The sequence below is a fragment of the Schistocerca serialis genome, chromosome 12 (assembly GCF_023864345.2).
Source record: "Schistocerca serialis cubense isolate TAMUIC-IGC-003099 chromosome 12, iqSchSeri2.2, whole genome shotgun sequence".
NCBI lineage: Eukaryota > Metazoa > Arthropoda > Insecta > Orthoptera > Acrididae > Schistocerca > Schistocerca serialis.
This window is the reverse complement of record NC_064649.1, coordinates 90,333,910-90,358,357: the sequence shown is the minus strand read 5'-3', so window position 1 is coordinate 90,358,357 and position 24,448 is coordinate 90,333,910. Positions and strand designations below refer to the sequence as shown.

Below are 24,448 nucleotides of genomic sequence, written 5' to 3'. Positions count from 1 at the left end.
ACACCTAGCAGCTGGCTCGTGTGATACATCTGTGTGCTTGTGCAATGACATTCTGTTCAGATTTAGAAAATTTCGCTCTCCTGTTTCCTTACTTTCTTGATATGTAACATAGTGTGTTTATATATTATGCACATTTCAGTGCTAGAAGAGAAACACTCTGGTGTGAACAGAAATACCGTGCTCACATTGAAGACACACTGTATCGAATCTTCCTCCATCAAGTGCCTGGTGTAATATGTACCCGTCGTTTCTGAACTGCAAGTTGGAAGTTTGCTTTCAGAATGCCCACGTGCATCGTGTCTACCGTTTCTTCGCAGGTGCTGCCTTGGCGTCGCAGGAGTTCCACACGCTAGGAAACAACAGCTACGCGAATTCCCCGACAAATATTTTTGGAGCAGCTCCGCGAATCGTAGGTGGTGTCAAGGCTCAGAGTGGAGAGTTTTTATACCAGGTAATCTATTCTGATTTTACGTTCCTTAAGTAACAAAAACAGTATAGTAGTAATAATAATATTTTAACAAATTAGATGACATGTAAAAAATTTGGAATGAAAAATTGAAAGAAGGTAAAATATCAAATCTTACCAATAAAGCTGGGAAGAGATAAATAGTCTACTGAAGTAAGCAGCCTACCATTTGCAGACAGTTTTGCTGAGATGCAAGACGCTCTCTTGGAACAAGTAACCAGTAGAACAGGTTTCGTAATATCCACAGACAAAATCAGATCTATTACTAAAATAGAAAATACTCCCAAATGGATATAGGCAGACGTTGGCAAAACAGCAACGTAAAAAATAGTCCAAAGAATCTCGACAATAATCTGAAGAAAATGAGTTCGAAAAATCTTTCATCAATGAGAGAATGCGCTAAATGGAACGGGCATAGGCCATAACAAAATAGATTCATCATAAAAATGGAGGGAAGAAATTCTTAATAGGAAAGCGCAATCCCTATGTATACTTAAATGATATATAGGCATTCCACTTATGGGTTCTGAACATAACGAATGCTCCATTATGTTGCGAATGTATAACAATAATTGTTATGTATCATAACGAAGCTGTTAATGGATTAGTTAATCTGAAGAAGCAAATCAGCTGCCAAAACTTGTAATGTAAACATTATAATTATCAAGCGACCATAACTTAATGATTACAGCATCAAAACATACATTGATTTTTAAATTAATTATCAAATTTTAGCAAGTGAATGTGGCTCTGTCTCGAACAAACACAAGTTTTCTTGTTTTAGTACCCAAACACGTTTCAGACAAGTTTCTCCACCTTCAATGGGTTTGTTTATTACCTGTCAAATGACATATAAGGAATTCATGTATTATAATACGTAGCAGTTTTTGAGGTTATAGTATTTAAATTACTAAAAGTACTGACAGAAACAATAACAGCCGCGCGGGGTAGCCGAGTGGTCTCAGGCATCTTGTCACGGTCCGTGCGGCTCCCCACGTCGGAGGATCGAGTCCTCCCTCGGCCATGGGGGTGTGTGTTGTCGTTAGCTTAAGATAGTGTAAGTTAGATTAAGCAGTGTGTAAGCTTAGGGACCGATGACCTCAGCAGTTTGGTCCCATAAGACCTAAAATAATAATAATAATAATAATAATAATAATAATAATAATCCCCGTGGAGGCCCGGGAAAAGAATAGGCCTCCGGTATGTTCTGCCAGTCGTAAAAGGCGACGAAAAGGACAAACCACTAATAGGGCTAACCCCCCTTTTAGTGTGATTAGTTGGTTCAGGACAGAACTAAAGAAGCCTCGGACAAGCGCCGTCATGGTCGGGGACGACGCTTGAACCCTATGCCCACCCACAATGGTAACGACACTGCTAGCCAACTGGAAAATGATTTAAATCCAAATAGAGGTGTTTTGCAGGATATGCTTCCTGCAACCACCCTAGAAGGAAAACAAAGACAGAGGATGAGATGGTCAGATGAAGTTAATCGACACCTCATGTTCTGTTATTACCAAGCAACAAACCTAGGAACCAACACAACTGGATACAGATCACAAGTATACACAACATTTATTACCAGATACCCAGATATAAATTTATAACAGAACAACGACTAGCTGATCAGATCCGTGTAATAATAAAAAATAACAGGATACCACAGTCAGAATTATAAAACATCAAACAACAAGTACAACAAATACTGGAACAAAATAATGTGCAATCAGAAGAAGAAGAAAATACAGTAATGGACTCAAGCATCCCAGAGCAAACAAACAAAGAACAACACGCACCAATTAAACAATCAGAGGAAAACGAAATCTTGAGACAGCCACCAGAACAAGCACAAATAGAACACGAAGTGACACAGACGTTAGATATAGAAGAAAAATTTCAGCTAACATATATAGAATACAAAGACACAAATACAGACATTAGACCATTCTTGCATAGACCACCAAATAACCCACAAGTCGAAACAACAATAGAAACTATCAACACAATCATACACAACAAAATAAATGAAAACACAACTATGGAAGAGTTACAACTACTGGTTTATATAGGAGCACTCACTACACTAAATATACACACTAGGCAGAGATCAGAACCAACCAACACACAGAAGAAACCCACAAAACTAGCATGGCAACACAGGCTACAGATCAAAATAGAAAAACTGAGAAAAGACATCGGACAGCTAACACAATTTATAAGAAATGAAATCTCGGAAAAAAAACGAAAAAGGTTAGGTAAAATCTCACAACAAGAAGCGACAGAGCAATAAGACGAAAAGAAGCAGAAATTACAAGCATTAGCCAAACGACTCAGAAGATACAAAAAAAGTGAAAATAGAAGGAAACAAAACCAAACATTCAGCACAAACCAAAAGAAATTTTACCAAACAATAGATAACACACACATTAAAATAAACAATCCACCAAACATAACAGACATGGAACACTTCTGGAGCAACGTATGATCAAACCCAGTACAACATAACAGGCATGCACGATGGATACAAGCAGAAACAGACACATACAAGATGATACCACAAATGCCTGAAGTGATAATTTTGCAACATGAAGTCACCCAAGCAATTAATTCTACTCACAATTGGAAAGCCCCTGGAAATGATAAAATAGCAAATTTCTGGTTAAAGAAGTTCACCTCAACACATTCACATCTAACTAAATTATTTAACAGTTACACTGCAGACCCATACACATTCCCTGATACACTTACACACGGAATAACATATCTGAAACCTAAAGATCAAGCAGACACAGCGAACCCAGCTAAATATCGCCCCATAACATGCCTACCAACAATATACAAAATATTAACTTCAGTCATTAAACAGAAATTAATGACACATACAACACAGAACAAAATTATAAATGAAGAACAAAAGGCTGTTGCAAAGGAGCACGAGGATGTAAAGAGCAACTGATAATAGATGCAGAGGTGACATATCAAGCTAAAACTAAACAAAGGTCGCTACACTACGCATACATTGATTACCAAAAAGCTTTTGATAGTGTACCCCACTCATGGTTACTACAAATCTTGGAAATATACAAAGTAGATCCTAAATTGATACAGTTCCTAAACATAGTAATGAAAAATTGGAAAACCACACTTAATATCCAAACAAATTCAAATAATATCACATCACAGCCAATACAGATTAAGCGTGGAATATACCAAGGAGACTCATTAAGTCCTTTCTGGTTCTGCCTTGCTCTGAACCCACTATCCAACATGCTAAATAATACAAATTATGGATACAATATTACTGGAACATACCCACACAAAATCACACATTTGCTATACATGGATGATCTAAAACTACTGGCAGCAACAAATCAACAACTCAACCAATTACTAAAGATAACAGAAGGATTCAGCAATGATATAAGTATGGCTTTTGGAACAGACAAATGTAAGAAAAATAGCATAGTCAAGGGAAAACACACTAAACAAGAAGATTACATATTGGATTACCACAGCGACTGTATAGAAGCGATGGAAAAAAACGGATGCCTATAAATATCTAGGATACACACAAAAAATAGGAATAGATAATACAAATATTAAAGAAGAACTAAAAGAAAAATATAGACAAAGACTAACAAAAATACTGAAAACAGAATTGACAGCAAGAAACAAGACAAAAGCTATAAATACTTATGCCATACCAATATTGACCTACTAATTTGGAGTAGTGAAATGGAGTAACACAGACCTAGGAGCACTCAATACACTTACATGATCACAATGCCACAAATATAGAATACATCACATACATTCAGCAACAGAAAGATTCACATTAAGCAGAAAGGAAGGAGGAAGGGGATTTATCGACATAAAAAACCTACATTATGGACAGGTAGACAATTTAAGAAAATTCTTTGTAGAACGAGCAGAAACTAGCAAAATACACAAGGCAATCACTCATATAAATACATCGGCTACACCACTGCAATTTCATAACCACTTCTACAACCCTTTAGATCACATAACATCAACAGATTCGAAAAAAGTAAATTGGAAAAAGAAAACACTTTATGGCAAGCACCCGTATCATCTAACACAGCCACACATCGATCAAGACGCATCCAACACATGGCTAAGAAAAGGCAATATATACAGTGAGACAGAAGGATTCATGATTGCAATACAGGATCAAACAGTAAACACCACGTATTACAGCAAGCATATTATTAAAGATCCCAATACCACAACGGATAAATGCAGACTTTGTAAACAACAAATAGAAACAGTAGATCACATCACAAGCGGATGTACAATACTAGCAAATACAGAATACCCTAGAAGACATGACAATGTCACAAAAATAATACATCAACAGCTTGCCTTCCAACATAAACTTTTAAAACAACACGTTCCTACATACAAGTATACACCACAAAATGTACTGGAGAATGATGAAATCAAATTATACTGGAACAGAACCATTATAACAGATAAAACAACGCCAGATAACAAACCTGACATCATACTCACCAATAAAAAGAAGAAATTAACACAACTAATCGAAATATCCATACCCAATACAACAAATATACAAAAGAAAACAGGAGAAAAAATTGAAAAATACACCCAACTGGCTGAGGAAATCAAAGACATGTGGCATCAGGATAAAGTTGACATCATAGCAATTATACTGTCAACTACAGGAGTCATACCACACAATATCCACCAGTAAATCAATGTAATACAGCTACATCCAAACATATATATACAACTACAGAAATCCGTAATTATTGATACATGTTCAATTACCCAAAAGTTCCTAAATGCAATATAACACATACCATACAGTTAAAAGGAAGTGACGCTTGATCAAGGTCCGCGTCACTCCATTTTTAACCGGACTTAACGTTTGAGAAAGTCAAGGAAATAATAATAATAATAATAAGAGTAGTTAACTATTTGCTAACACGCAAGCAACTTATAAGACTAAGGAGAAAATCAAAAAGTGAAAACATGCGGCTGGTCACCACAGAATGCGGCGATTACGCAACCATCATTGGCCAAGTTGATGGAGCTTTTTTGTTTTTGCTCTGAACCCACTATCCAACATGCTAAACAATACAAATTATGGATACAATATTACGGGAACATACCAACACAAAATCACACATTTGCTATACATGGATGATCTAAAACTACTGGCAGCAACAAATCAACAACTCAACCAATTACTAAAGTTAACAGATGTATTCAGCAATGATATAAATATGGATTTTGAAACAGACAAATGTAAGAAAAATAGCATAGTCAAGGGAAAACACACTAAACAAGAAGATTACATAGTGGATAACCACAGCGACTGCGTAGAAGCGATGGAAAAAAAGATGCCTATAAATATCTAGGATACAGACAAAAAATAGGAATAGATAATACAAATATTAAAGAAGAACTAAAAGAAAAATATAGACAAAGACTAACAAAAATACTGAAAACAGAATTGACAGCAAGAAACAAGACAAAAGCTATAAATACTTATGCCATACCAATATTGACCTATTCATTTGGAGTAGTGAAATGGAGTAACACAGACCTAGGAGCACTCAATACACTTACACGATCACAATGCCACAAATATAGAATACATCACATACATTCAGCAACAGAAAGATTCACATTAAGCAGAAAGGAAGGAGGAAGGGGATTTATCGACATAAAAAACCTACATTATGGACAGGTAGACAATTTAAGAAAATTATTTATAGAACAAGCAGAAACTAGCAAAATACACAAACGAAACACTCATATAAATACATCGGCTACACCACTGCAATTTCATAACCTTTTCTACAACCCTTTAGATCACGTAATATCAACAGATACGAAGAAAGTAAATTGGAAAAAGGAAACACTACATGGCAAGCACCCATATCATCTAACACAGCCACACATCGATCAAGACGCATGTAACACATGGCTAAGAAAAGGCAATGTATACAGTGAGACGGAAGGATTCATGATTGCAATACAGGATCAAACAATAAACACCAGATATTGCAGCAAGCATATTATTAAAGGTCCCAATATCACAAAAGATAAATGCAGACTTTGCAAACAACAAATAGAAACAGTGGGCCACATCACAAGCTGATGTACAATACTAGCAAATACAGAGTACACCAGAAGACATGGCAATGTAGCAAAAATAATACATCAACAACTGGCCATAGAACATAAACTAATAAAACAACTTGTTCTCACATACAAGTATGCACCACAAAATGTACTGGAGAATGATGAATACAAATTATACTGGAACAGAACCATTATAACAGATAAAACAATACCACATAACAAACCTGACATCATACTCACCAATAAAAAGAAGAAATTAACACAACTAATCGAAATATCCATACCCAATACAACAAATATACAAAAGAAACCAGGAGAAAAAATTGAAAAATACATCCAACTGACTTAGGAAGCCAAGGACATGTGGCATCAGGATAAAGTTGACATTATACCAATTATACTGCCAACTACAGGAGTCATACCACACAACATCCACCAGTACATCAACGCAATACAGCTACATCCAAAAGTATATATACAACTACAGAAATCTGTAATTATTGGTACATGTTCAATTACCCGAAAGTTCCTAAATGCAATGTAACATATACCGTATAGTTAAAAGAAGTCACGCTTGATCAAGGTCCGCGTCACTTTCCATTTTTAACCAGACATAACGTCTGAGAAAGAAAAGAAATAATAATAATAACAAGAGGAAATAAGAATAGACCTTAGTATTAAACATATTGGTACTCATGTGGATGTTGTATATTTGCACACAGCTGTAATTATTGCCTTCCAGTACGTGATTTGCAATTAATAAGCGTTTATCAATTTCCTAACGCTACTTTTTATACACATTTTATAAATAAGTACTGTAACATCGTACAGAATCCCTAAAACACTGTGATGTGGCTGTACAGGGATAATCATAAAGCTTAGGTTGCAGCCTCGAAAAAAGTCAATCTGCGACCATGAAACTTGGTTAGTCATTCTCTGAGTATTCATCATACTGCACGACACATATTTAGAAACTATGGATGACTTGCGCGGTGACCTTGTTTGTAAGAGTCTGCATGCTGGCCGTTCCAGGAAACCCTCTACCACGAAAAGCACCTCATTGTCACTCTGGAAGTGCTTGCGTACAATCTGTTCTTCATCCAGGGAAGAAACCATTGGGTGTCATGTCACGAGATTATTGGGGCGGGGGGGGGGGGGGGGGGGGGGCGAGGAGAAAATTTAACAGTCTAGAGCAGCAGCGTGTAGGACTGCACCTTGTGCAGAACGGGCTGGAACACAGTCGTTGTGCGAAAACACCTCCTCTGGCATTTTCGGATGACACTTCGTTCTAAAGCAGCTTCCCGCAGCCTCATCAGGAGATTTCCGTAGTAAGCTCCTGTGACACTGTCTTTTACGAGCGTAATCTTTCAGCAGAACACCACGACAGAAACCCCTCCCCCCCCCCCTTCCAAAAAAAGTCCTTCACTGTGTATCCATCCTACAAAAACAAAAAAGCGCTATCACCTTGGCCAATGATGGATGCGTAATCGCCGCATTCTGTGGTGAAAAGCCGCATGTTTTCACCTTTTGATTTGCTCCTTTGTCTTATAATTTGCGTGTGTGTTAGCAAATACTGAACTACTCTCATAAATAGTGATAAAGCCATGAATTTTCAAGCTATGCCTTAAGTGTTATACCCCAGAGAACAATTTAGAAACGCAGTTTGACCTGTATGTTGAATGAAATACACACTAGGCGCTTCAGTTTGGAACCGCGCGACCGCTACGGTCGCAGGTTCGAATCCTGCCTCGGGCATGGATGTGTGTGATTTCCTTAGGTTAGTTAGGTTTAAGTAGTTCTAAGTTCAAGGGGACTGATGACCTCAGAAGATAAGTCCCATAGTTCTCAGAGCCATTTGAACCATTTTTGAACTCTCACAGACGCGCACACACACACAGACGCACACACACACACACACACACACACACACACACACACACACACACAATCACTTACTTAACATAGCGCGACTGACAATGGGTTGGGGTTGGGATGTTTGGGGGAAGAGACCAAACTGCGAGGTCATCGGTCTCATCGGATTAGGGAAGGACGGGGAAGGAAGTCGGCCGTGCCCTTTCAGAGGAACCATCCCGGCATTTGCATGGAGCGATTTAGGGAAATCACGGAAAACCTAAATCAGGATGGCCGGACGCGGACAATGGGCTTAGCACAGCTATCATTTGATTACTAAGCGGTAAGCAATGATACATTGGGACAGCGATACAAAATAGAACGAGTGCTACCTTTCTGCATATAGCATCTAGCTGTGTGAATAAGGATATATCGTCAGTTTTATAACCATTGACTTTAAATACAGCGAGTAAATAAACTATGATAATCAACACACATTCCATGTATGTCATTTGCACGTAATCACAGTAATGTGCGATATCATTTCGTATGATATTTAACAAGCAGCAGTGGTCAGCCTGCCTCGTCTGCATCTGTAACCTTATAGCATCCAGGTGGAAGCAACTTACTGCCAATGTTTCGTGACTGCAACTCAACATGTCGTTTTCGATCCGGAATATTTATGCAATGATGACGTTACAGACTTTTAGGGCTGATGAAGAAGGGTAAACGTATCAATCTGAGGTAAGGGTTTCTGTACCGGAAACGAACGAGTCAAAAATTATAAGCGAGAGTGGTTCTGCTATCTCTGGAAGTGGAAATACATGTACTAGTGCTGTTGTTGTTACGGCTGTCGGATAGGCAGCTTCCAGAGGGGGCAGTATGGACGAAAACAACTAAACGTGAGATCGTAGGTGCATTCCTTAAGAGCTATGAGCACTTCATCTTCTCTAGTGTGAAACACGTATCTTGTACTGAAAAAGTGCTCATAGCACTTACGGTATGCATTTCAGAGCTCATGTTTACCAGACATTTTTCATTGTTTTCCACGCTATCACTACCCTACAATCTTAACAACAACATTTCCGGTACAAGTGTTCCACTGTCAGAGATATCTGATTCTCGCTTATAATTTTCGACTTGTTTGTTTCCGGAACAGGAACCCTTACCTCACATTGATGTGTTTATCCTTCTCCATCGTCACAGAAAATTTGTATCATGATCACGGAATCACCCTGTGTATTGCCACCAAACACAAGTAATTGATTTACAAGCCCAAATGAGTCCTCGGACCAGCAGATATAGAATACAATTCCACAATGTCTAATCAGAATAATACGTTTCCATTAAATGACGGTAAACGAAAGCAATAACTCTTGCAGAATTTACTAGAGGATGATAAATTTGAATATATATCACGGCGAAATGAAAGGACAATATACGGCGCCATAATCAGCTTTCATTCAATCAAGTTTGAGGAGCCTAAGACTTTCCATTTTACCATGCGGAGGGATCGTGCCGCATCCCTAATCACGGAGAAATCGTGTGCAAACAATGCGGGCATAGCCTAAGCTTCACACCGGCGTATGTTTGAAATGATCACTCCGGACTCATTCGCCATTTTAATATCGGCACACCATCATTAGCACAGCTGCCTTGGCTGCGTGCCGACAAGTGCACAGATATCCATACCCTCTGTCTTATCTATTTTCTTATCAACTAACACTGCCCTCTCACATCTCGTCTCCATCTTATCCGTCGCACCTAACAACACAGCAGGAACACCCGTTCCCATCTGAGCAAAATCCTTTCCGTTCCACTCCATCCTTCAGCCACTGTCTCAAAGTCCTTCTCGGTAGCAAGAGCCCGACTTTGTAATAACCACCCGCATTATGTTAGGAGAACCGAGTAAGTTCTCCAACAATAGAATGCCATGTCTACTAAAACAACAGTAAGGATTACCACTGTCCTTGTACATCTATACAAACAAATCTTCCTATTTTCCCACTTTTCGTAGCTAGTGCAGTCTCCTTTAAATTTTCTTTCCCCACAACTCGCTATACCAGAACACATTTACCTTGTATACCTACAAAACCTTTTTACACCTGCCACTGTCATTATTATTATTATCATCACTATTACTATTAGTGGCAACAGCTGCAGTTGTAAAACTGTTGCCAGTATCGACTTTATTAGTTCATCGTCAGTATAACTTACTCACAATGCCACGTCAGACACTCAAACCATTTTAATACTAATGGTCATATTGTGTTTTACGAAACTATGACCTAAAAAACGTACTGTGTGTGTAAAACCCTGGTCCTATATAAGAGAATGTCGCACGGCCATAATCAGACCAGGCTAAATAAATAGATAAAAACAAATAGTGAATCTTAAACGGTTGTCGAGTAATGTTAGACAGGCGACAAGTGGGAAGAGGACCTTTTATTAATAATGTTGGAAAAAGAAAAATGTTACACGTTCACAGCCAGTGATGTGTTAGTCACCATCCAGCTTCGCATTCTGCGGAATCCAGTACACGGGAAACCGACGTCAATGCGGTGACGGTGAGCAAGAAAGAACTAGCTATAAGAGGGGCGGCATTCCTAACCAGTCGTTGTTTTATCAACAGTCACCGTACATCTATCTATCTATATCCGGATCCCGCTCCAGCTATTGCTGAGTTTGGGTGCTGACGAGTCCCCTCCATTTGGCTCGGTCCTCCCACCACTTTTCTTCCTCCACTTACTGCCAGGTCACACCTCTCCTTCCAACAGATATTCTCACTCCCGTTTTCCACCGTGTTCTAGGGCGCCCTCTAGTTCTTTTTCCACCCATCTTTAGTTCTTCCTTAATTTTGGGGAGTCTCTGCCCATGCATCTTCTTAACATGCCCATACCAACTTAATCTCTTTTTTCGATTTCTTCTCTCATACTTTCTCGTTTAATGCCCTTTCTAATATCTACATTCCTTTTTCCCTTAACTGCTCTATTTCATTTTCCATGCTTGCAGTCTGCTCCAGTCCCTTTCTGTCATTGTTCATGTTTCTCCTCCATTGGTGACAATAGGGAAGTAATAACTCTTATACATAAGGTGGTTTGCTTTTTCTGAAACCTCCTTACTCCAAATGAGGTGTTTTACTGTTTGGTAGAAATTGCCTCCCTTCTGTACCCTCCTATTAATTTCGTTGGTTATTCTTCCATCACTAGATATTTCCCTCCCTAAATAAGTGAAACTGTTGACCACTTTGAGGGGTTCTCCATTCAAAGCAATATTTCCGTTGATCCCTTTGTCTCTTCCAAATACCATTACTCCACTCTTACCTTTTTAATCAATAGCTTTTCATTATTTCCTTCCACGTATCAAGTTGTAGGTGTACCACTACCTCTTTATCGCCCCAATTGCCATATCATCTGCAAAAATCATCTTTTTGTCTTTTCTTTTAATATATCTTTAGCTGTCCTATTCATTCCCTCCATCACAACGCAGAAAAGGCATATGACTCAGTTAACAGCGAAAAACTCTGGGAAGAAATCAAGAAGATAGATATAGAAGATGGATGCATTAATGTAATAAAGGCAACGTACAGAGGACACAATTGTGGAATTACAACACCATTGGGGAACTCTGAATACTTAGAAATAAGACAAGGACTTAAACAAGGAAGTTTTTAATGGTGTGATGGAGTCGCCTAACATATCACTTTCTAATGCAAGTAGTTTTTCCTTCACATTCTTTCCGGACTGATGTGATTATAATTGCACCTGGCTAGAGCTCTTGAAGTTATTACTAATATTTTTAAAGGCTGTCAGGAAGTTTAATTCTACGATGCGTAGCGCTTGTAATTTTACCGGGGAAAAAGTATGCTTTTAATTCAGTTATCAATGGTTTATTCAAGCAGTCGATTTCTATGAAAGTGTGCCTGTTGATTTCCAGTAGCTTTGCGTGGTGTGCACTTCTTAAATCGCTGCAAACATTTGTTTCTCCGAAATTATATTCCCATTTCAACTGTTCTGTTAGCGACCTAACATTACTGATACAGTCTGCTGAATATAGAGCCACAGTCATGATCATTATGAATTTAATGTAATCCACCATACAGTAACTAAATGCGGATTGAACACGAACTGGGAACACCTGTAGTAGTCATCATGCATATACATGCGTCCGTACAGAAACCAACATGAATAACAAAAAATTTGAAGCTAACAGCAACAAAAAGACGTGGACATTTTCTAAACCTACGTGATAAGTCTGTATTTCACACTTTAGCACGTGGCAACGGATCAGAGGACGACTTTCAATTTTTCTACCTTTTTTTTCTCTCGAATAGCACTCCTAAAATTTTCCGATGCGAGCTCTGATTTATTTTATCACGATGGTTATTTCTCTCTGATTTCCAGAATCAGAATGAAGAACGGTTGCCTTAAAAGCAGGTGGGCTCGGTATAACGAAACAGTTTAAGAAACTCAATAAAATTACAGCGTATAAGAGCTGCGGCTCTTTCGGAGTATGCCAAAGCAACACTTTCAGTTTTACCAGTCACATACTACCCCTCGCTCGACGAAAGACGCAACTTCCCAAAGTTCCACAGCTCACATTAGTACACAAGGATGGAAATGGAAGTAATACGCTGAATTGTAGACCAATGTAATTGACATCGATTCACAGTAGTGTTTAGTAGCGTATATTCTGTTAGAACAATATGAAAGAGCCGATGACTGGCGGTGGTAAGTTTCTATGGGACCAAACTGCTGAGGTCATCGGTCCCTAGGCTTACGCACTTCTTAAACTAACGCTAAGGACAACACACATACACCCATGTCACCCCTCCGACGGGGGGGGGGGGGGGAGGGGAGGGGGGGCCGCGGTAACCTTGGTGAGGCGTCCATCTCATTGCTCATTGAAAATGTTTTTCAAATTTACTCATGTCAAATTATTAATGGAATTCTGTAGTAACATGTAAAGTACACAAAAATACACTACTGGCCATTAAAATTGCTACACCAAGAAGAAATGCAGGTGATAATTGGTTATTCATTGGAAAAATATATTATACTAGAACTGACACGTGAATACATTTTCACGCAATTTGGGTGCATAGATCCTGAGAAATCAGTACCCAGAACAACCACCTCTGGCCGTAATAACGGCCTTGATGCGCCTGGGCATTGAGTCGAACAGAGCTTGGACGGCGAGTACAGGTACAGCTGCCCATGCAGCTTCAACACGATACCACAGTTCATCAAGAGTAGTGACTGGCGTATTGTGACGAGACAGTTGCTCGGCCACCATTGACCAGACGTTTTCAGTTGCTGAGAGATCTGGAGAATGTGCTGGCCAGGGAAGCAGTCGAACATTTTCTGTATCCAGAAAGGCCCGTACAGGACCAGCAACATGCGGTCGTGCATTATCCTGCTGAAATGTAGAGTTTCGCGGGGATCGAATTAAGGGTAGAGCCACGGGTAGTAACACATCTGAAATGTAACGTCCACTGTTGAAAGTGCCGTCAATGCGAACAAGAGGTGACCGAGACGTGTAACCAATGGCACCCCATACCGTCGGGTGATGCGCCAGTATGGCGATGACGAATACACGCTTCCAATGTGCGTTCACCGCGATGTCGCCAAACACGGATGCGACCATCACGATGCTGTAAACAGAACCTTGCTTCATCCGAAAAAACGACGTTTTTCCATTCGTGCACCCAGGTTCGTCGTTGAGTACACCATCGCAGGCACTCCTGCCTGTGATGCAGCGTCAAGGGTAACCGCAGCTATGGTCTATGAGCTGATAGTCCATGCTGCAGCAAACGTCGTAGAACTGTTCGTGCAGAAGGTCGTTGTCTTGCAAACGTCGCCATCTGTTGACTCAGGGATCGAGACGTGGCTGTACGATCCGTTACAGCCATGCAGATAATATGCCTGTCATCTCGACTGCTAGTGATACGAGGCAGTTGGGATCCAGGACGGCGTTGCGTATTACCTTCCTGAACCCACCGATTCCATATTCTGCTAACAGTCATTGGATCTTGACTAACTCGAGCAGCAATGTCGCGATACGATAAACCGCAATCGCGATAGGCTACAATCTGACCTTTATCAAAGTCGGAAACATGATGGTACGGATTTCTCCTCCTTACACGAGGCGTACTTACAATTCCACAATCATAATGCCTTGTATCCCCTAACTTGATAAGAAACATTCGTGCCATAACTTTCTATGGACAAGCGTAGAGAAATGAAAAAAAAAAATAAAAAGCAAAAAAGAGGATTTCGAACACGAGACAGAAAACGAAGTCCACGACGCTAGCAACTGAGCTACCAATTAGGCTGGGTTTATTGCACGCTAGAAGGCATCTACTTTGCGCAAAATGAAGTGCAAACTTTGACGGTCGTTTCCTGAGAAACGGTCGAGTATCTACGGATAAGGTGAGACGCGTGTTCGTTTATTTTGTCTCCTCTTCCATAGAGAGAAATTTCTGGGTAGTCAAGTTATGGCACTTGACGTGTTCTCCTCATTAGTAGATTTGTTGCACCTTATAAGTGTTCCGCCAATAAAATACAGTCTCTGCTTCGAACTGTAAGCTTTCTATAAAAAAAAAAGCTGTATGTGAGAAAACTGAACACACTGATTTCAAAAAATTTCTCGTCATATAAGGTAGCCTTCAGGAATCGTATTCAACTGCTTAACAAAACTGACATTTGGCTGGCCCTGCGTGTAGTGAAATGAAGCTTTAAGTTTTACGAAAAGGAATCTAATTAATGGCAAAAAGAAACTAATTGTGAGCTGAGTGTAAAGTAACTACAACTCAGTACCGAATTACATTACGAACGTCGCGCGAGATGAAATGCAATGTTTGGCTTGGAATATCTTCAAAAGTAAATTACTGGTCTACTCAGAAGAAAATAACTGTTTGAAATTAGCAAAACTGTTCACCGAAAATTAATCTGCTTGCTAGCACGAAATCGCTCAGTACTGACTACACACTGCTTGCTCAAGAACGCAGGGCGAGGTCTGCCCTGGAATAAAAGTGGCTTTCCTCTTGTTTAGCATGCAGTGTTTGTGTCTGGTGTACTGTAGTTCTCGAAACCAAATACAAATCAGCAGATCCACTAGCTAAAGGAAAACAAAACTACTAACTATTATTTTTATTCATTTTGCTTCATAGAAAGAACCTGTCACTCCCTATGACGTAAGGTACAACACACACACGACAAAATAGTCAAAACTTTATTATAAATCATGGAGGTGGATTCCGCTTTAAAGAAATAGTTCTTGAAAAATTAATATATGATTACTGACGAAAAGGACTGAGCACCATAAGTAGACTCGCACTGCGAAATTCTCTAAGTACAGGCATCTCAACCAACTTCACAATTTGTGAGATAATGAAAACAAAGAGATGAAATTAACACCCATTATAAAAGTTATTGCCAGCCGCTGTGGCAGCAGGGTTCTAAGCGCTTCATTCCGGAACCGCGCTGCAGCTATGGTCGCAGGTTCGAATCCTGCCTCGCGCATGGATGTGTGTGATGCCGTTAGTTTAGTTAGGTTTAAGTATTTCTAAGTCTAGGGGACTCATGACCTCAGATGTTAAGTCCCATAGTGCTCAGAGCCATTTGAACCATAAAAGTTATTAATTACCTGAGAGACGTAGCTATCCTTCAATAAATAGTCCTGACAAGCACACATTTCGTACTTGCGCATGCTTTCGTTACCTTTAAAATTCCTTAAAAATCTTCTCCATCAACATAAACAGCGAGAAAGTACACTACTGGCCATTAAAACTGCTACACCAAGAAGAAACGCCGATGATAAACGGGTATTCTTTGGACAAATATATTATACTAGAACTGACATGTCATTACTTCTTCACGCAGTTTGGGTGCATACATCCTGAGAAATCAGTACCCAGAACAACCACCTCTAGCCGTAATCACGCCGGGTGATACGCCAGTATGGCGATGACAAATACACGCTTCCCACGTGCGTTCACCACGATGTCGTCAAACACAGATGCGACCATCATGATGCTGTAAACAGAACCTGGATTCATCAGAAAATATGACGTTTTGCCATTCGTGCACCCAGCTTCGTCGTTGAGTACACCATCGCAGGCGCTCCTGTTTCTGATGCAGTCAAGGGTAACCGCAACCGTGGCCTCCGAGCTGATAGTCCATGCTGCTGCAAACGTCGTCGAACTTTTCGTGCAAATGGTTGTTGTCTTGCAAACGTCCCCATCTGTTGACTCAGGGATCGAGACGTGGCTGCACGATGCATTACGGCCATGCGGATAATAAGAGTATGGCTGTCATCTCGACTGCTAGTGATACGAGGCAGTTGGGAAACTTTCCCCATGTCAGCACATTGTAGGTGTCGCCACCGGCGCCAGCCTTGTGGGAATGCTCTGAAAAGCTAATCATTTGCATATCACAGCATCCACTTCCTGTCGCTTAAAGCCGGCCGGTGTGGCCGTGCGGTTCTAGGCGCTTCAGTCTGGAACCGCGTGACCGCTACGGTCGAAGGTTCGAATCCTGCCTAGGGCAATGGTGTGTGTGATGACCTTAGGTTAGTTAGGTTTAAGTAGTTCTAAGTTCTAGGGGACTGATGACCACAGATGTTAAGTCCCATAGTGCTCAGAGCCATTTGAACCATTTTGTCGGTTAAATTTCACGTCTGTAGCACGTCGTCCTCGACGTGTAGCAATTTTAATGGCCAGTAGTGTATTATAAATAGGTTTTCATTCACATAATAAAGCATTCGAGATAGCTTCTCACAGATTCACAAAAAAAAAAAAAAAAAAAAAAAACACATGTCAGAAGTGCTGGCTATTATCCCTCAAATGGGAATGCCCGAGCGGTGCACAAGCGACTGACTAGCAGGTCAACCGCACATAAAACTAAACACAGAGTCAAGGATGTTATTCACTACCCGTGGAGTGCGCTCTGTCATCTTAGTGCCAGTACAGTAAAGGTCAGTCATTTACAATAGCAGAAATCACGTGAGCGCATTACAGAAAACATAAAAATTCCAAAGAAATTACGCTGCTGAGCGTCACACGGCCGGTTGTTCTAGTTCGCAGGTACAACAGCATACCGCTGTGCGGAGACTGGTGACGGGATGTTTCGCAAGCGACAGCCGCGGATAACATCGAGCCGGCGTTCTTACGTGGGGCCGCGCGCCACGCGAAATACCTCAGAGCGGGCGGAAGCGGTCTGATGTTACACAAGGAAGGACCTCGTGGAGGGGCGGGATGCTGATACGGCCGTGTCAGGCACAACCGGCGCTGTTCCAGAACGTATGGGACACATGTTACGCCACGTAGCGTAGTGAGCCCCAGTAACACCCGGAAGATAATTGCGTCAGATGACAACTTCAAAAACCCCACCCACCTGGACCAATTGTATGGAAAATCAGACTGCCCTTGTCACAAGTTACAACAAAGGTGTTTCATAGAGGAGTAAAAAAAAAAAAAAAACACTTTGACTTGCTGATAGTACCTTGTGAGGGCACTTAGTAAGGCTGACAGCGAAAAACCCAAGCCGAGCGGATCAGGCGCTACAGTCTGGAACCGCGCGACCGCTACGATCGCAGGTTCGAATCCTGCCTCGGGCATGGATTTGTGTGATGTCCTTACGTTAGTTAGGTTTAAGTACGCTAAGTCCTAGGCGACTGATGACCTCAGAAGTTAAGTCCAATAGTGCTCAGAGCCATCTGAACCATTTTTGAAAAACCCAACAGTAGTCAGGGTGAAAGTGAAGACCTTTGCAACGACTCAACTCGAGAAAGAGGCATCTTCAATGCAATCTCGAAACACTGCTGCCGCGCATAAACAGGCGTTGACTCGTTAAAGGCTAGAGGAAGGAAACACCTGCCTCTCCTGGATGCTAATTTTGCTGTCGGTTTGTTATCCGTAAGTGTAAAAAGATACACAGTCTACACTCTCACACCCAGCCTCGGAAAAAGGCCAGAGATGGAATAAGGACATGAAAAAACCGATTAACAGACGTATTAAATGTAGGCAGATGGAACGTACTGGGACGAACATTAAATACAACCGAAAAATCGTTCAAATGGCTCTAAGCATTATGGTACTTAAATCTGAGGTCATCACTCCCCTAGACTTACACTACTGGCCATTACAATTGCTACACCACGAAGATTACGTGCTACAGACGCGAAATTTAATCGACAGGAAGAAGATGCTGATTAGCTTTTCAGAGCATTCACACAAGGTTGGCGCCGGTGGCGACACCTACAACGTGTTGATATAAGGAAAGTTTCCAACCGATTTCTCATACACAAACAGCAGTTGACTATCAGCTCGGAGACCATGGCTGCGGTTACCCTTGACGCTGCATCACAGACAAGAGCGCCTGCGATGGTGAACTCAACGACGAACCTGGGTGCACGAATGACAAAACGTCATTTTTTCGGATGACTCCCGGTTCTGTGTACAGCATTATGTGGGTGGCAACCAAGTTTGGCGAGATCGCGGTGAACGCACATTGTATTTGTCATCGCCATACTGTCGTATCACCCGGCGTGATGGTATGGGGTGCCATTGGTTACACGACTCTGTCACCTCTTGTTCGCACTGACGGCACTTTGAACAGTGGACGTTACATTTCAGTTGTGTTACAACCCTTGGCTCTACCCTTCATTCGATCAAATGGTTCAAATGGCTCTGAGCACTATGGGACTCAACTGCTGAGGTCATTAGTCCCCTAGAACTTAGAATTAGTTAAACCTAACTAACCTAAGGACATCACAAACATCCATGCCCGAGGCAGGATTCGAACCAGCGACCGTAGCGGTCTTGCGGTTCCAGACTGCAGCGCCTTCATTCGATCCCTGAGAAACTCTCATTTAAGCACGATAATGCATGACCGCATGTTGCAGGTCCTGTACGGACCTATCTGGATACAGCAATATGTTCGATTGCTGTCCTGGCCAGCACATTCTCCAGATCTCTTACCAATTGAAAACGTCTGGTCAATGGTGGCCGAGTAACTGGATCGTCACAATACGCCAGTCACTACTCTTCATGAACTGTGGTGTCGTGTTGAAGCTGCATGGGCAGCTGTACCTGTACACACCATCCATGCTCTATTTGACTCAATGCCCAGGGGTATCAAGGCCGTTATTACGGCCAGAGGTGGTTGTTCTGGGTACTGATTTGTCAGGATCTATGCACCCGAATTGAGTCAAAATGTAATCATGTGTCAGCTCTAGTATAATATATTTGTCCAATGAATACCGGTTTATCATCTGCATTACTTCTTGGTGTAGCAATTTTAATGGCCAGTAGTGTAGAACTACTTAAACCTAACCTAAGGACACCACACGCACCCATGCCCGAGGCAGGATTCGAACATACGACCGTAGCAGCAGCGCGGTTCCGGACTGAAGCGCCTAGAACCGCTCGGTCACAGCCGCCAAAATGAAACCGAACTAAACGGAATTCTCAAAGAATATATATGACTGAAACGAAGAAAGTGCTTAAAGGCACGAAAGTGCTGGAGGAGTAGGTCAGGTTTTATAGAGTACTGACAGAAATACCAACAGCACGTTGTGGTGTAGGAAATTTAATATACAGCGACATGCCCTACGCCTAGCAACAGAAAAAGAATGATGATAATGATGATGATGATTATGAGGAGGAGGGGGAGGAGGAAGTTTCAGTTTTGGCCTCAGTTTTCGACGTCATACCCTCATACGCATGCTTCATCGCCTGTTATAACCTTAAGAACAAAGGAATTACATACATAGGTTGCGAGCAGGCATTGGACCGAATCAGCAGGGAAATGTTGAAAAATTGTGTCGGACCGGGATTTGAATCTGCGTCACCTGCTTACTAGGCAGATGATCTGACGACTTAGTCATCCGGACACAGGATCATCGCAACTGTATGGACTACCATAGGACGCCTCCCGTCAAACCAAATTTCTCAAACTATCAGCACGCTGAAAATGTAGTGCTCCTTGCCCATTACCCTCATTACTCGCGGCATCTCGACGATTACCGTACGAGTTCGAGTCTGGTGCGCATCCACCCTGAGGAGATCGTTTATTTATTTATTTATTGTTCCGTGGGACCACATTTAGGAGAAGTCTCCATGGTCATGGAACGAGTCAATACATGAAATTATAACACGATAGTAGAAACAGATAAAATGAAATATAAGAAACATATTCAGGCGACAAGTCGTTAGTTTAAACAAAGAAAATCAAGAATGTAACACTGGAATTTGCTTAATTTTTTATCTCTTCCAGGAGCTCCTCGACAGAATAGAAGGAGTGAGCCATGAGGAAACTCTTCAGTTTAGACTTAAAAGTGTTTGGGCTACTGCTAAGATTTTTGAGTTCTTGTAGTAGCTTATTGAAAATGGATGCAGCAGAATACTGCACTCCTTTCTGCACAAGAGTCAAGGAAGTGCATTCCACATGCAGATTTGATTTCTGCCTAGTATTAACCGAGTGAAAGCTGCTAACTCTTGGGAATAGGCTAATATTGCTAACAACAAACAACATTAAAGAAAATATATACTGTGAGGGCAATGTCAAAATTCCCAGACTATTGAATAGGGGTCGACAAGAGGTTTTCGAACTTACACCATACATAGCTCGAACAGCCCATTTTTGAGCCAAAAATACCCTTTTTGAATCAGAAGAATTACCCCAAAAATAATACCATATGACATAAGCGTATGAAAATATGCGAAGTATACTACTTTTCGTGTTGAAATGTCACTTATTTCAGATACTGTTCTAATGGTAAATAAAGCGGCATTTAGTTTCTGAACAAGATCCTGAACATGGGCTTTCCACAACAGCCTCTTAATCGCCTTAATTGCCTTGCTTTACCTATATACGAAGACTAATCAGAAAGTAGGAAACATTTCCGTCTGACGCTGCTAGGCGCGCGCCAAATGCCTATATATTTCGGTATGTGCGTGCTCGGCAGCTCAGTCGGCATCCATCCATGACGGCGGGAACGTCTCTGCACTTCTGGCTTTTCGATATTCAAATTTTTAAATGTGCGCTGCAATCGAAAATCCTGCCAGCTGTGAGGTGTGGTCTGTGATACGGCTTTTGTTGGCAAAAAACCTAAGACATATAGAAACTGTGCGAAGTGTACGGAAACAACGTAATGAGTGAATGTTCCTTCCGGAAATGGTGCATTCGGTTTAAAAATGGCCGTACGAACGTTCATGATGAACAGAAGAGTGGACGCCCGAGCATTGAGACCTGACGACCTTGTCGCTAAAGTTGATCAAACGATTCGTGAAAACCGTCGCGTCACGATAACGGAGCTTTCGCTTTCTTTTCCAAACGTTTCACGGATTTTGTTGTTGGAAACTGTCACTCAAATGCTAGGCTACCACAAATTTTGTGCACGATGGGTGCCCAAAATGCTTACAGAGCACCATAAAGAGCAGCAAATGGGGAGCAACGTTGACATTTCTGGAGGCCTACCACAGACATGGTGATTCATTACTGGATCGAATCGTAACCGGTGACGAGACTTGGGTGCAACACGTCAGTTGCGAGACAAAATTACAGTCAATGGAGTGGGGGCACACAAGGTTCCCCCAAAAACCGCACTAAAGAACTCCTTAATTCATTAAAACGTGAAATTTTCCCTCATCCGCCCTGTAGCTCCGATCTTGCACCAAGCGACTTCCCCTTGTTTCCCGAGATGAAGAACTGGCTTGCCACACAACGCTTTGACGACGACGCGGAACTCGATGCGGGCGTGACTCACTGGCTGAAGTCTCAGGCGGCAGAAATTTACGACGAAGGTCTTTCAAAGCTTGTCTACTGCTATGATAGGCCGGCCGAAGTGGCCGTGCGGTTAATGGCGCTGCAGTCTGGAACCGCAAGACCGCTACGGTCGAGGGTTCGAATCCTGCCTCGGGCGTGGATGTTTGTGATGTCCTTAGGTTAGTTAGGTTTAACTAGTTCTAAGTTCTAGGGGACTAATGACCTCAGCAGTTGAGTCCCATAGTGCTCAGAGCCTTTTGAACCATTTTTTTTTTTACTGCTATGATAAGTGCCTCAGTGTGTTTGGTGACTATGTGGAGAATACGTATGTCAGTAGCTCTTTCAGATGTATATAATAAAAAGTATTTCTTGTAATTAATTTTTTAAGGCTAAGACGTTCCCTACTGTATGATTAGCCCTCGTATGTTGTGTCTCTTCTTTCGGGCTCTTACGATCATCGGTGAAATGCCGCGAGTAATGATAATGGGCAAGGGGCACTACATTCTTGTGAGGATGAGCTGAGAATTTAATTCATAGTGACTGCTGGATACAAATTTACATGAAATGTAATTGAGGCTTTCGAGGCGACTAGTTCGCGTATTTCCTTATTCCCTGTCTCAGAATCTTCGGCCGACATTAGTTTAATGTTCTTCGTGATGTGGCTGTCATTGTCAGAGGTTTGCTCTTTATTAGTGTGAACCTAACGTGTGGTGCGGGTCGCTGAGAGGAACGACGCGGCGACATCTTAAGATATCTTAACGGTCGCCATCATAAAATTTACCATGAAGATAGAAAAGGACTATCAGTTATAGTTCCTAAATGCGCTGGTTCCCAGGAATGGCGTGGAGCCGGCCCCTGTGACCGAGCGGTTCTAGGCGCTTCGGTCCGGAACAGCGCTGTTGCTATGGTCACAGGTTCGAATCCTGCCTCGAGCATGGATGTGTGTGATGTGCTTAGGTTGGTTAGGTTTAAGTAGTTCTAAGTCTAGGGGACTGATAACCTCAGATGTTAAGTCCCATAGTGCTTAGAGCCATTTGAACAAATGGTGTGGACCTGAGCCACAGCTTGTATCGGAAAACGACGGACGAGAACCGATAACTGCACAGTGTAGCAAATCGTCTCTCGATCCAGAAAAGATTAGTGATCGACACGATCGTAGCGCGCTCAACACGAATCCCGGACGCTAGATGCAACAACTGGTGAACGTTCTAAGGAGCGATAGGAACCACACCAGTTGCTAAATAAGCGTCAAGAAATCTAACATCCAGCGAGGAAACACGTCGGAAGAAGAAATGTTGGATGCGGCCTTATCTGCCATATATCCCTACGGTGGCGAACCGAAACGGTCGTTTATTGCATAAATGCGGCGTGAAGACTATTTACGAACCGATCAAGACTCAAGAGTGTTTCCTACATCGGCAAAGGCCACACAAAGTCAGGAATATACCGCACCCCGTAGACATGACATGAAATCTATGTTTGTAATAAAATACAGGCTTCCACGGCCGATACTGATTTCACTTAAAACTTCCGGGCTGATAGGCCGCGGTCAGTGCATAAAGCTTTTCCCTAACGTTTCACCGAGCGAGGTGGCGAAGTGGTTAGACACTGGACTCGCATTCTGGAGGACGACGGTTCAATCCCGCGTCCGGCCATCCTGATTTTGGTTTTCCGTGATTGCTCTAAATCGCTCCAGGCAACTGCCGGGATGATTCCTTTCAAAGGGCGCGGCCGACTTCCTTCCGCGTCCTTCCCTAATCCAATGAGACCACTGACCTCGCTGTCTGGTCTCCTTCCCCAAACAACCCAACCCAACCCCTAACTTCTTCAGAGGTAAAGCGGAGAACTGCAAGCAGCACTCGAGGGAGTGCCGAGTATGTGGGTAGTGTAAAGGGCACCACGGTCATCACATCGTCTCGGACAGCCATCCAAGGAAGTTCTCCTGAATTGTTTTAATATGATATGGTCATCCGGCACGTTCCCTGATTCGTGGAGGGAGGCGATTTTGATTCCCCTGCTCAAACCGCGGAAGGACCGAATGCATCCCAGTAGTTATCGGAGTATTGCTTTGACGAGCTGTGTCGGGAAAACATTGGAACGCATGGTCAACCGTCGCCTGGTTTGGCTGCTTGAGACCAGGCAGCTCCTCAGCCACTCTCAGTATGGCTTTCGGAGATGTCGTTCAACTATAGACAACTTGACCCTGCTTGAGGCGGCCATCCAGCAGGCC

The 24,448-nt window shown here is 41.9% G+C and overlaps 1 protein-coding gene across 1 annotated transcript in view; it reads left to right on the top strand.

The window, feature by feature from the left end:
- The first annotated feature begins 235 nt into the window (after window positions 1-235).
- LOC126427959 (serine protease 1-like) overlaps window positions 236-24,448 on the top strand; it is a 120,057-nt gene continuing 95,844 nt past the window's right edge. Inside the window, exon 1 of the mRNA XM_050089847.1 lies at window positions 236-451. Within this exon, the coding sequence (XP_049945804.1) occupies window positions 236-451 (216 nt within the window). The remainder of the gene's footprint in view (window positions 452-24,448) is intronic.